Raw genomic sequence first — 14,513 nt, forward strand, 5'->3', positions numbered from 1 at the left:
GCGGGCCAGAGTAAGGGATTTCAGGTTTTCAAGTCAACCTTGGCTCGGTGGATCAAGGAACCGATTCTTGAAGCCTACCGTTCTTTTAGGCTTCCGATTCCTGCAGGGCTGAAGGCCCATTCTACCAGAGCCGTCGGTGTCCTGGGCATTGCGACACCAGGGTACGGCTCGGCAGGTGTGTCAGGCGGCTACCTGGTCGAGTCTGCACACTTTCACGAAACACTATCAGGTGCATGCCGATGATTCGGCAGATGCCAGCCTAGGTAGGCGACTCCTTCAGGCGGCAGTTGCCCACCTGTAAGAGGGGGCCGTTTTTTCGGCTCTTTTTATCGAGGTATTCTTTACCCACCCAGGGACTGCTTTTGGACATCCCAATTGTCTGGGTCTCCCAATGGAGCGACAAAGAAGAAGGGAATTTTGTTTACTTACCGTAAATTCCTTTTCTTCTAGCTCCTATTGGGAGACCCAGCACCCGCCCCTGTTCCCTTCGGGCTGTTGTTCTTTTGTGTACACATGTTGTTCATGTTGAATTGTTCTTTTGGTTCATGGTTTCAGTTCTCCGAACATCCTTCGGATTGAATTTACCTTAGACCAATTTATAAGTTTCCTCCTTCCTGCTTTGGCATCAAAACTGATGAGCCCGTGATGCACGGGAGGGTGTATAGCAGAGGGGAGGGGTTACACTTTTTAAAGTGTAATACTTTGTGTGGCCTCCGGAGGCAGAAGCTATACACCCAATTGTCTGGGTCTCCCAATAGGAGCTAGAAGAAAAGGAATTTACGGTAAGTAAACAAAATTCCCTTCTTTTGTGACAAAATAAATGCAGCATGTTCATTCTTCCTGCGTTTTTGTCAACATTTGTCACCCATTGAAATCAATGAGGGCATCAAAAACGCAGGAAAAATGCATGCTAATCAAAAGTGGTGCATTTTACCTGCCTTTTACCTGCGTTTTTGGTACCAAAAACGCAGGTGATTTGTCAGGAAGTGAGTTAACAGGCAAGTGGTCCCGTCCCGTCCTCCATGTGTTCCCCGAAGTACCGCTGTCCCCAGGGGAGATGATGTGGAGGACGGGGACTATCAGCGGCGGCAGCAGCGAGAGGGAAAAATCAATGTTTTCAGCTGCCAATGTCCATCACCCTCTCGCTGCCGCCGCTGATAGTCCCGTCCTCCACATCATCTCCCCTGTGCGTGCATGCTGGGGACAGCGGTACTTCGGGGAACACATGGAGGACGGGACTATCAGCGGCGGCAGCGAGAGGGTGATGGACATTGGCAGCTGAAAACATTGATTTTTCCCTCTCGCTGCCGCCGCCGCTGATAGTCTCGTCCTTCACGTGTTCCCCGAAGTACCGCTGTCCCCAGCATGCAGTAGCACGGTCAGCTGAGCTGTCACTGAGGTTACTCGCGGTCACCGCTGGATTCAGCGGTGGCCGCGGGTAACCTCAGTGACAGCTCAGCTGATCGCGCGGCTGTCTTCAGTTGCTGCGTGGAGCTGACAGGAGAGGCGGTGTATTCTGCAGCTTCGGTCACCTCCATGCAGCAGAGCTGGAAGCGACGCTGGACCATCCTGGATTACGCTGGACATGGAGGGCTTTGTCGGGGTTAATAAATTGGTAATGAGGGAATTTGTTACTGTTTTTTATTTCTAATAAAGGATTTTTCGGGTGTGTGTGTTTATTTACTGTAGCTTACAGATTAATCATGGAAGGTATCTCGGGGAGACGCCTGACATGATTAATCTAGGACTTATTGGCAGCTATGGGCTGCCAATAACTCCTTATTACCCCGATTTGCCAACGCACCAGGGCAAATCGGGAAGAGCCGGGTACAGTCCCAGAACAGCCGCATCTAATGGATGCGGCCATTCTGGGTGGCTGCTGACTGATATTGTTAGGCTGGGGGGCTCCCCATAATGAGGATCTCCCCATCCTGAGAATACCAGCCTTCAGCCGTATGGCTTTATCTGGCTGGCATTAAAATTGGCGGGGACCGCACGCCAGTTTTTTTTAATTATTTATTTATTTCTAATTTTTTTTTTCTTTATCGTTTCTTTGGGAGACCCAGACCTTGGGTGTTTAGCTTCTGCCTCCGGAGGACACACAAAGTACTACACCTAAAAGTGTAGCTCCTCCCTCTGAGCTTATACACCCCCTGGTGAGCCAGTCACAGCTAGTTTTTCGCTTTGTGTTCAGGAGGCATACATCCACACATGCATTCTCATATGATTTTTTTTTTTTGGATAAAGTTTGAAGAAGTGCGGGTCCACATCTGGACCCCGGCATATCCCTTCTCACCCCACTGTGTCGGCGGTGTTGTAAGGTTGATTTCCAAGGCTGGAGCCTTACATGCCGTGCTCCTTCACCATCCCTCCTGGGCTCTGGATTGAAGTGGGAGTCAGTGCGGTCTCCATGCCTGGCAGGAGACCGGTCTCCGTCCACAGCCCCTTCAGGACCCTGCTGGACCGGAGCACTCGTCCCAAGGGACCTGGCCCTGCGTCTCAGCAGCTAAGTACCTGAGACGTTTATATGTTGGGGGTCTCTGTCCTTTATTGTATGGGGAGAGTGTGTTTGCTGTATTTGTTTTTGGCATTTCCGGCGGGTCCTCTGGCTTTCGCCCGAGAACCGCGCCGATGGTGCCTGCGCGTCGGCCTCGCTGCTCAAATTTAGGCCCCGGCTTCGCCGGAGGCCTAGTTTCTGTTACCTGCCCTCGCCTGTCACTCATGCAGAGGGTCAGGCACGGCTCCTCCCGGCGGCCGTCCTGCACAGGGGAGGGACACTCCCCACTGCTTGTGCGTGACTCCTCCCCTACAGGTCTCTATGGCCCTCCAGATCCCGCCTTCCTACAGGGACGCCCCCGTCCCGCCCCCTCTCTACGCTCCGGTGGCCATTTTCTTGGACAGGGTTCACTCTGCGCTGGGCCATCCTGCACTCTGCATCCCTGCTGAGGTGCTGTGCATTGGGGGTCCGGGCTTCGGGATCTGGAGGGCACACAACACCGCTTCCAGCGGTCTGGTAAGCCACAGCCGGTCTCTGGTTGTGGACCTCTGTATATACTCCCTGGGGTTCATTCTCTTGTAGAAGTTGTCCCCACTCCAGCAGCATGTCTCACACGAGGAGCAAGGCTCCAAAGCTTTATACTACATGCTCTGCATGCAAGCTCCTGCTGCCTGAACCGAGCACGTATCCACATTGTGATGTCTGCTCTAACTTGGAGGTGCCACAGCCTGGAGTCTCACCCCCAGTGGTCTCTCAGGCTGCTTCTGCACCTGTGGCTGAACCCCTGGCCTGGGTAGAGTCCTTTTCTAGGTCTATCTCCCAGTCATTTGCTGAGTCCATGGGACTTCTGTCCAGGACTTTGATGAATATGCATCAGCCCCCTTCACAGGGTGCCTCTAATGCTCTTGCTAAGGGTCCTTTAGGATCCCTACCCTCTGACCTCCGTCCACTGGAGCTCACAGAGGATTCATCATCAGGGCACAGACCCCGTCCTCCTGAGAGGCGCCGCAGGGGTTCCCCTCCCTCCTCATCCCGCGGCTCTGATTCAAGAGCTGACTCGCAGGATGAGGAGGATGCCTTTACAGGGGGCTCGGAGGCTAACTCCATGTGCCCCATTGATCTTTCCGAGGGAACTCAGAACTTACTGACTTGATTGCTTCCATTAATTCTGTACTGGATCTCAATCCGCCAGTATCAGAGGAGCAACCCTCTCTGGCAGAAAAACACCAGTTTACCTCGCCTAAGAGAGTAAAGAGTGTGTTCTTTAACCACTCCAGTTTTCAAACCGCTGTGACCAAAGCCAGGGCCTGTCCTGACAAACGCTTCCCAAAGCGTGGTTCTGATGACCGTTTTCCCTTTCCACCTGAGGTGGTCAAGGAGTGGGCTCACTCCCCAAAGGTAGACCCTCCGGTGTCTAGGCTCTCAGCCCGGACCGTTGTGTCGGTGGCTGATGGCACTTCCCTTAGGGATGCCACTGACCGTCAGATTGACCTTCTGGCCAAATCCGTGTATGAAGCGGCGGGGGCCGCGTTTTCCCCAACTTTTGCAGCAGTGTGGGCCCTCAAAGCCATCTCTGCTTCTCTAGAGGAGATGCATTCCCTCACCAGGGAATCTATGCCCGAGATGGTTGCCTTAACTTCTCAAGCTTCAGCTTTTTCTTCTTATGCCATGTCTGCCATGCTAGAGGCTTCTCACCGCACTGCGGTGGCTTTGGCTAATTCCCTCGTTATCCGCAGGATCTTGTGGCTTCTAGAGTGGAAGGCAGATGCTTCTTCCAAGAAGTACCTTGCTGGGCTCCCTTTTTGCTGGTTCCCGGCTGTTCGGTGAACAGCTGGATGAAATTATTAAAGAGGCTCCTGGCGGGAAGAGTACTTCCATGCCACAAACCAAGACCAGGAAACCTGCCCAGGGTAGGATTCAGTCGAGTTTTCGCTCCTTTCGTTCCTCCAACTGGTCGTCCTCTAAGCCCTCCGCCTCGTCCGCTAACTCAGCTAAGGACCAGAAATCCAACTGGCGCTCAAGAGCGCGTCCACAGAAGACCGCAGGAGGTCCTGCCACTAAAGCAGCCTCCTCGTGACTCTCTGCCCGCTCCAGCAACGTCCTTAGTCGGTGGCAGGCTCTCCCACTTTGGCGACGCTTGGTTTCAACAAGTCTCCGATCAGTGGGTGAGAGATATCATCTCTCACGGCTACAGGATAGAATTCTCTTCCAGCCCGCCAAACAGATTTTTTCTCTCAACTCCCCCCTGCTCCAAGGCCGCCGCCTTTTCACAGGCCGTGGCAGCCTTGCAGGCCAATGGAGTAATTGTACCAGTTCCCGCCCGGGAACGGTTCAGAGGTTTTTACTCAAACAACTTCCTAGTTCCCAAAAAGGACGGTACCTTCCGGCCCATCCTGGATCTCAAGCTTCTCAACAAGCATGTTCAGGTGCGGCACTTTCGCATGGAGTCTCTGCGATCAGTCATTGCCTCAATGACCCAAGGGGATTTCCTAGCGTCCATCGACATCAGAGATGCCTATCTACATGTGCCAATTGCAGTTTCACACCAGCGTTGGCTACGCTTTGCAATAGGAGAAGATCATTTCCAATTTGTGGCTCTCCCCTTCGGGTTAGCCACGGCCCCTCGGGTATTCACCAAGGTCATGGCAGCAGTGATTGCGGTTCTGCACCTCCAGGGGTTGGCAGTGCTCCCTTACCTGGACGACCTTCTAGTCAAGGCTCCATCCAGCGCAGACTGTCAGCGGAGTGTCTCGCTCATTTTCGCCACTCTAGCCCAATTCGGGTGGCTTGTCAATCTTCCCAAATCCACTCTGACTCCGACCCAGAGTCTCACGTACCTAGGGATGCAGTTCGAGACTCTGCCGGCACTTGTGAAGTTGCCCTTAGACAAACAGCTGTCACTCCAGTTGGTGGTGCGCTCTCTCCTGAGGCCCCGCCGTTATACCCTCAGGCGTCTGATGCAGGTGCTGGGTCAAATGGTGGCGTCCATGGAGGCTATTCCCTTTGCCCAGTTCCATCTGCGCCCCCTGCAGCTGGACATTCTCCGCTGTTGGGACAAGCGGCCTTCCTCCTTACACAAGTTAGTGGCTCTGTCGCCACGGACCAAGAGCTCTCTTCAGTGGTGGCTTCGGCCCCTCTCCCTGTCCCAAGGGCGCTCCTTCCTGGCCCCGTCCTGGGTGATTCTCACCACGGATGCCAGTCTATCCGGCTGGGGAGCGGTATGTCTTCACCACAGAGCACAGGGCACTTGGACTCCGTCCGAGTCAGCCCTTTCAATCAATGTGCTGGAAACCAGAGCCGTGCTTCTAGCTCTCCTAGCATTTCACCACCTGCTGGCGGGCAGGCACATTCGAGTCCAGTCAGACAACGCGACAGCGGTTGCCTACATCAACCATTAAGGCGGGACACGCAGCCGCCTGGCAATGATGGAGGTACAACGCATTCTTCAATGGGCGGAGGACTCCAGGTCCACCATATCCGCAGTTCACATCCCAGGCGTGGACAACTGGGAGGCAGATTATCTCAGCCGTCAAAGCGTTGACGGTGGTGAATGGTCCCTGCACCCGGCAGTATTTCAGACGATCTGCCGCAAATGGGGCACTCCGGACGTGGACCTAATGGCATCCCGTCACAACAACAAAGTTCCTGTTTACGTGGCTCGCTCCCACGATCCTCAGGCCTTCGCAGCGGACGCTCTGGTTCAAGACTGGTCCCAGTTTCGTCTGTTCTACGTGTTTCCCCCTCTAGCTCTCTTGCCCAAAGTCCTGCGCAAGATCAGAATGGAGGGTCGTCGAGTCATCCTCATTGCACCGGACTGGCCCAGGCGAGCTTGGTATCCGGACCTGCTCCAACTGTCCGTAGAGATGCCGTGGCATCTCCCGGACCGTCCAGACCTACTCTCGCAAGGTCAGTTTTTTCCGCCCGAATTCTGCGGCCCTCAAATTGACGGCGTGGCTCTTGAGTCCTGGATTTTGACGGCTTCTGGTATTCCCCCTGAAGTCATCTCCACTATGACTCGGGCCCGTAAGTCTTCCTCCGCTAAGATCTATCACAGGACTTGGAAGATTTTCCTGTCCTGGTGTCGCTCTACCGGCCATCCTCCTTGGCCATTCTCCTTGCCGACCCTTCTGTCTTTTCTACAGTCCGGTCTGCAGCTAGGACTGTCCCTCAACTCTCTCAAGGGTCAAGTTTCGGCTCTGTCAGTTCTGTTCCAGCGGCGTCTCGCTCGGCTGGCTCAGGTCCGCACCTTTATGCAGGGCGCGTCTCACATCATTCCGCCTTACCGGCGGCCCTTGGACCCCTGGGACCTCAACTTGGTTCTCACGGTTTTGCAGAAACCCCCCTTTGAGCCTCTTAGGGAGGTTTCTTTGTACCGTCTTTCACAGAAAGTGGCCTTTCTGGTTGCCATAACTTCTCTCAGGAGAGTCTCTGATTTGGCTGCACTTTCCTCGGAGTCTCCTTTTTTAGTCTTTCAAGACAAGGTGGTTCTCCGTCCGACTCCGGACTTTCTTCCTAAGGTGGTCTCTCCCTTCCACCTTAACCAGGACATTACCTTACCTTCCTTCTGTCCGGCCCCTGTTCATCGCTTTGAAAAAGCTCTACATACTCTAGATCTGGTGCGTGCTCTCCGGATCTATGTGTCTCGCACCGCTGCGCTTAGGCGGTGCACCTCTCTTTTTGTGCTAACCACAGGTTGGCGCAAGGGCCTCCCTGCTTTTAAACCGACCTTAGCCCGTTGGATTAGGTCGACCATTTCGGACGCCTACCAGAGTACGCAGGCGCCTCCCCCGCCGGGGATCAAAGCACACTCGACCAGAGCTGTCGGTGCCTCTTGGGCTTTTAGGCACCAGGCTACGGCTCAATAAGTCTGTCAGGCTGCCACTTGGGCTAGCCTGCATACCTTCTCGAAGCACTACCAAGTGCATGCTCATGCTTCGGCAGATGCGAGCTTGGGCAGACGCATCCTTCAGGCGGCGGTCACCCATTTGTGAAGTTAGGTTCTGCCTACTTCTTAGTTTTTTTCTGTTTATTTCCCACCCAGGGACTGCTTTGGAACGTCCCAAGCTCTGGGTCTCCCAAAGGAACGATAAAGAAAAAGAGAATTTTGTTTACTTACCGTAAATTCTTTTTCTTATAGTTCCGTCTTGGGAGACCCAGCACCCTCCCTGTTGCCTGTTGGCAATTTCCTTGTTCCGCGTGTTTTCACCGGCTGTTGTCGTGGACAGAGTCTCCGGTTGTTCCGGCTATTGCTCTGTTCTACTTGTGGGTGGCTATTCTCCTTCAGCTTTTGCACTAAACTTGCTGTGACTGGCTCACCAGGGGGTGTATAAGCTCAGAGGGAGGAGCTACACTTTTAGGTGTAGTACTTTGTGTGTCCTCCGGAGGCAGAAGCTAAACACCCAAGGTCTGGGTTTCCCAAGACGGAACTATAAGAAAAAGAATTTACGGTAAGTAAACAAAATTCTCTTTTTTTTCAATTCAACAAGCTTTATGGGCTTGTTTGAACTGAAAAATACATGAAACAATTGTTGACAAAACTGCAGCTAAAAACGCATCAAAAAAGCAGCAAAAACGCACCAAAAAAGCATCTACATTTTTTGTGACATTTCCAGGCTCTCTCTGACAAGGTGCAGTTTTGGCTGCAGTTTGTGAACACGGAAAAGAAGCAGCGTGCGCATGTAGCCTTAACCGCATATAGAGGTAACATTTGGTTAGGGACCCAATAAATAAGAGATTACCGTGAAGTGGTAATGGGGCAGTAATGAATTGATCAATACATTAGCTAAATATCTCTTTTTTTCAAATAATCCTCAGCAGTTATGCAATGTCACATTTCAATTTTTTCAATTTTTCATATGGCTAATTGTATTTTTCATTCTTTATGTATTATAAAGCAGTTATGCTTGTCCATATTTCTCTGAATTTGGTGTGCAGCTTTCACTTCATATAGATAACTATTTCATGCGACCGACGAGAGACGCAGCAGAGAAGCAGCGCTGGTCGGAAGGTAAATACTAATTTAGGCTTTTTTTCTTTTCTCATGGCCACTTTAAGGGGCCCTTTGCACACTACGACATCACAAGCCGATACTGCTATGCCGAGCGCGATAGTCCCCACCCCCGTCGCAGCTGCAATATCTTCTGATAGCTGTCGTAGCGAATATTATCGCTACGGCAGCTTCACATGCACTCGCCTGCCCTGCGATGTCGCTCTGGCCGGCGACCCGCCTCCTTCCTAAGGGGGCGGGTCGTGCAGCGTCACAGCGACGTCACACGGCAGGCGGCCAATAGAAGCGGAGGGGCGGAGATGAGCGGGACGTAAACATCTCGCCCACCTCCTTCCTTCCTCATTGCAGCCGGGACGCAGGTAAGGAGATGTTCCTCGCTCCTGCGACTTCATACACAGCGATGTGCGCTGCCGCAGGAACGAGGAACAACATCGTACCTGTCGCTGCAGCCAAAATAATGAAAATGACCGACACTACACCGATCATATGATACCGACGCTTTTGCTCTCAGTAATCGTAGTTAAAACGATTTACACACTACGATGTCCAGAGTGACGCCGGAAGTGCGTCACTTTCGATTTGACCCCACCGACATCGCACCTGCAATGTCGCAGTGTGCAAAAGGCCCCTAACTGTCTAGAAAAGTTTGTCTGATAAATTACATCTCAGATAAGGTTGTTCCATAGCAAAATGGCACGGATCGCTGCGCTTCTGGCTCAGACAGTCCTGGAAAATGTCCTACATGACTGGTTGGTCTTTGTCCAGCTAGACTTTTATTTTCTTTTAGCAGCCACTGTAGGGAAAATGTAGAAGTATGTGGCATCTCGGTGGTCCTCACATGTCACCAGAGTAGAAATGATCTGGAGGACAGTGAACGACGACTGAGTCTATGAACCCATCGTTTATATTGTGGGTTTTATTTCATTCACTAGTTATTGCTTACTAAACCTTTTCTTTTATTGATTTCAGGATTTTGAGTCGGAAAAAAGGAAAATAATATGTAAAACCCTCAGATTTCTATCCCATTACTTTGGAGCATCACTTCTGGTTGGTATATACCCTGAGATTTTAACAAGACTCACAATATAAAACCCTCATTTGTCTATTATACAAGTTATCGATAAAAACAGACAAAATAAGAACTTTACAATCAATTATAAAAGATTTCATCTTCAGGGGAAAACGCAACAGAGTGTCCTCATACACAGCACACGGCCAGATGATATGGAAACTTGAAGGGTTATTCCAAATAGTACTTTATCCTCTATTCATAGGATAGAGGAAAACAATGATTTCTGTGGATCCATCTGCTGGGACCCCAGTGATCTCAACTGGGATCCTGAGAGCCCGGCATTTACAGAGATCCTGAAGGGGGAAAAGTGCAAATACTTGACTTCTATTCCATTTACTGTCTGTGAAACTCCCTGAAATAAGCGAACGCTGTACTCCGTGTTTTCTGCTAGTCCGGTTTAAGTTATACAATGAAGGTGGCGGAGGTTCAGCTTTTGCAATTTTGCTCCATTCAAGGCAGAGCCCAATTAATGCGATCCAGAGCTTCGCTCTTGGGATTGCTGGGGGCTCCCAACAGTCAGACCTTCAGCGATCACTAAGTTTTACTTTATCCTATGGATAGGTAATATCTTTCTTTTTTGGTAATAACTAGGGATGATCGAATACCTCAAATATTTGGCTTCATGTATATTCAACGAATAGGTCGCCGCTATGTGAATATTCGATGTGCAATGTAAGTCTATGGGAAGCCCGAATAGTTCCGAATAGTTGTTATTCGGATTTCCTATAGACTTACATTGCGCATCGAATAGTCGAATAGCGGCGACCTATTCGGCAAATATTCGCGAAGCCGAATATTTGAGGTATTCGATGATCCCTAGTAATAACCCTTTAACCACCCCATCTTCATGAGCTTGTTGAGGATATCACATTGATTCATTTGGAGCTGGAGCCACCAGTGAAGAATCTAGTTCACAGATCGTATAATTTCAGAATTTCAATTCCAGAATTTGCCATGAAATTCCACCACTGTTCATTATAAGTGAATGGGATTTTGCAAAACCTCATTCACTTAACCCCTTAAAGACCACAGGCAGTAATATCACATCCTCGCGGTCATAATGTTACTGGCCGAGGTCTGCCGCTGGCAGCTTGCAGCGATTGGCGCACATCTCAGCTGATTTTCACAGCTGAGATGTGTACCTGCTAGGCACGAGCAGAATCGTTATGTGCTTGTGCCGTTTAACCCCTTAAATGGTGCTGTCAATATGTGACAGCGCCATTATAACTGCATTGGCGGTAAACGTTTACTTACCGGCCGATGCCGGAAGTCACGTGATGTGCTCGAGACGCAAAAAAAATGGCCGTCACTGAGCCATAGAGCCCGAAATATGAGAACGCTACGGGTCACGAAATATGGCGTAAAACGTGCGCCACTTTTTTCGGACAAATTTCTGAATTTTTTTTAACCCCTTATATAAAAGTAAACCTATACATGTTTGGTGTCTACGAACTTGCACTGGCCTAACATCACACCCACACATCAGTTTTACCATGTAGTGAACACAGTGAATAAAATATCTCAAAAACAATAGTGCTATTGCACTTTTTTTTTCAATTTTTCTGCATTGGAATTTTTTGCCATTTTCCAGTACACTATATGGTAAAACGTTTGGTTTCATTTAAAAGTACAGCTCGTTCCGCAAACAGTGAGCCATATTGACTGAAAAATAAAAAAATTACGTCTCTCGGAAGATGAATGGTGAAAAAAAACCCAGAAAGCAAAAAATCGTCCGATCGTGAAGGGGTTAAAGTATTTATGCATGTGCAGAACAGGCTTTATTCATTGCCGTGCAGATCGGGGGGTGCACACGTCTTTGAACCCGGCAGGTTCTCCAGGAGGAAGAAGAAGCTTCAGGACATGTCGGCGTCTTCTGTCCTGATCCGTCACTATTGGCATCTTTATGGTTGACTTTTGGACTTCTTTGTTCCCCGGTTTTTTTATATAAACATGTATTAAATAAATTAGTGACTGACTTCCAAGCAGAAGACCAGAATGGTCAGATCACTTTTTAATCCCTTGGCATCTTTGAAATGTGAAGACGCTCAAAAGCCTGAACTTGTGCCCTGCAAGTCGTTTTCACATAGAAATGTTTATGTTCATTCTTCAAAGCATTTAATTAGAGGTTTATCATCCGAGTTAAGAGAATACGTGCCTGAATAAAAAGACATTGAGCTCGATTCATGCACGCTTTCAGTCCAAAATGGGTGGCGCAAAAGCTTTGAAACTCATCAGAACACTCCAGATTCATGAAGAGGTGTGCATCTCTTCATGAATCAGTAGCGTCTGACTCTACCTCACCCCCTCATCATGGCCGGCACGAACAGCGCCAGTGTTGATGATTCGGACCTAATGTGAGCACATATCCTTAGCTAGATCAGCACATGTGGATTTCATGTCAGATTTTGGTGCAGATTGGTACACTGGTGAAGCAATGTAACATTTCATCTTTGTAGGAACCCAGCTAAAGAGCTGATGTACCCGGTCGAGACTTGAGGATAGAGCTGGTGTAAGGCTATGTGTCCACGGTAGAATGTTGCTGCGGATTTTTCTGCATGAAAATCCGCGGCTTTCCCGCAAAATCCGCACCTTTTCAAAGGTGCGGATTTGCCGCGGATTTACCGCGGATCTGCCGCGGATTTTTTTTTTCTCCCAATTCTGAAGACAAAATCCGGATCAAAATCCGCAACAATAATTGACATGTTGCAGATTTTTCCGGATCAAAATCCACACCAAATCCGCCGCGGAAAAATCCGCAGCATGGGCACAGCATTTCCAAAAAGCCATAGAAATGGCTGGGAAGTGCCGCTGCTGCAGATTTTCGGAAAATCCGCGGCTTTTCCGCGAGAAATCCGCGGCAAAATCCGCGCATGTTCCGCAGCGTGGACACATAGCCAAACGGTACACATAAGATGCAGAGCAAGACTTCTGTCCATATGGGGCCCGATTCATCATTTGCATATTTGTGTTAAGTCACTTTTCTATTTTGACTTGTGGTGGTTTTAGCCGATTCCTGTTTTGATGAGTTTGACAAAAAACAAACATGATTCAAGAATTTTGTGAAAAGCCCAAAATTGCCTTTTTTTTTTCTTTCTGTCTACCTGGTTTTGCAATTTTTTAATTGGAAAACTGATTGTTTTGCAAAAAAAAGAGACAAAATAGCTGGTATATTTAAAATTGCTCTAGGGGAAGTGGGACTGGAGTAGAGTTGCGCCAAATATTGTAACTTCTATGAAAAAAGTCGCCTTTCATAAATCTGTCTCAAACATGTGGAAAAGCCTCATTGCTGTAAAAATCAGAAAACTAACTAAACCACAGACGACTGCATGAACAAATGAGCAAATCATTTGATTAATTTTTTGATAAACAAGTCACTAATCGAGAGTTATACCCACCAAAAAACTGGCAGAAATGATGGGTCAAACCCATGGAGTGTTATTTAACAGGATACGTTTTGTTTTCCCTTGTTCAATTTTCACAGAATCAGGAAAAGCCAAAGTGTAAAATCATACGCAGATACCATAGAGGCCTCACAGATCTTTATTGCAGTCTTTATTACTGCTACATACAAATATACGTGTAGTACAGTCATGTGAATGAGGCCTTAGAAACAAAAAGGAGACGGTTACACTCTAGTGCTAAGATATGTGTAACAATGAATATAGACATGCATTACTGCTATGAAAAACATGCAAAAATTAAGAAATAGAGATACTTATCACACAAAAATGGCCAGTTTTTTGTGAGCCCAACAGCCAATGACAAGGTGACCTTTTGTTGGGACCCTGCCTTAGTCATGACTCTTCCTGAATGTTTTTTCTGTAGATTTATGTTGAGGCTGTATTTCTGTTTTTTGTTTTTTTTTTCAGTTCACTAGCAAGGCCGAGGCTCATAAAAGCGTGTTACGGGCATTTGTAAATCATTTGGCTTTCGGACAAGACAAGAGGTAAATGACATCTGAAAATGTAGAACCACATATTGTCTTGTGCGGTGCTCAAACCTTATGCGCGACAGTGCTCATTATCATGGAGCATTGTATCTGCAGCATATGGAAGGATATGTTAAGTCCTTACTTTAAGGATTGTAAGTCATCTCTTATCCATAGGATAGGTGGTAACTTACTGATCGCTGCGATCCACCCCAGAATGGAAAGGAGCAGAGATCCATCATGTGCACCTCCCCTGTTTATTTACTCCAGTCCTCAAAAGCCCCCAACAGTGCATGCTTTCAGGATTTCCTTAGCATTGCCAGGTGTTGGAATCGTCCCCTGTGCAGAAATTAAAGAGATCCAACCACCAGGATTTTCCTATATAAACTAAAGCCAGTGTTATACTGGGGCTATCCTGCTGATTCTATGCATACCTTTAGTTGTGAGATCGGATGTATACTTTCTGAAATACAGGCAAGTAAAGTTTGGGAATGTTATGCACTGTTATTTGATTGATAGCAGCTACATAATATCTAATAGGTGGGTTGGGTTTTGCTAGTTTTTCTAGCTCCTGTTCTTCCTCCTTCACTCTTTCCCCTGTAATAACAGAGAGAGAGGGAGGAAGGACAGACAGCAGACAGGGGCAGGAATAATTAGCAAAACCCGACCCACCTTTTAGATATTCTGTAGCTGCTATCAATCAAGTAACAGCGCATTTCACAAACTTTACTTGCCTATATTTCAGAAACTATACATCCGATCTCACAACTAAAGGTATGTATAGAATCAGCATGATAGCCCCAGTATAGCACTGGCTTTAGTTTATATAGGAAAATCCTGGTGGTTGGTCCTCTTTAAATTATCAGCTGTGCAATTAAAAGATCCTGAAAACGTGCAGTGTTGGTGGCTCTTGAGGACTCTAATTGGGGAACTCTGCTCTATGGGACTGACGGAGATAACGGTGTCCAGCTCTTGTCTATCTTCACCAGTCCTATAAACAATGAAGGGA

The 14,513-nt window shown here is 48.5% G+C and overlaps 1 protein-coding gene across 1 annotated transcript in view; it reads left to right on the plus strand.

Annotated features, from left to right (window-relative positions):
• Positions 1–14,513, plus strand: part of DYNC2LI1 (dynein cytoplasmic 2 light intermediate chain 1) — a 151,014-nt gene that overhangs the window by 82,128 nt on the left and 54,373 nt on the right. Inside the window, exons 8-9 of the mRNA XM_075338013.1 lie at positions 9,474–9,551; positions 13,446–13,522. Of these exons, the coding sequence (XP_075194128.1) occupies positions 9,474–9,551; positions 13,446–13,522 (155 nt within the window). The remainder of the gene's footprint in view (positions 1–9,473; positions 9,552–13,445; positions 13,523–14,513) is intronic.

This window comes from Anomaloglossus baeobatrachus, chromosome 3, assembly GCF_048569485.1.
Source record: "Anomaloglossus baeobatrachus isolate aAnoBae1 chromosome 3, aAnoBae1.hap1, whole genome shotgun sequence".
NCBI classification, from domain to species: Eukaryota; Metazoa; Chordata; class Amphibia; order Anura; family Aromobatidae; genus Anomaloglossus; species Anomaloglossus baeobatrachus.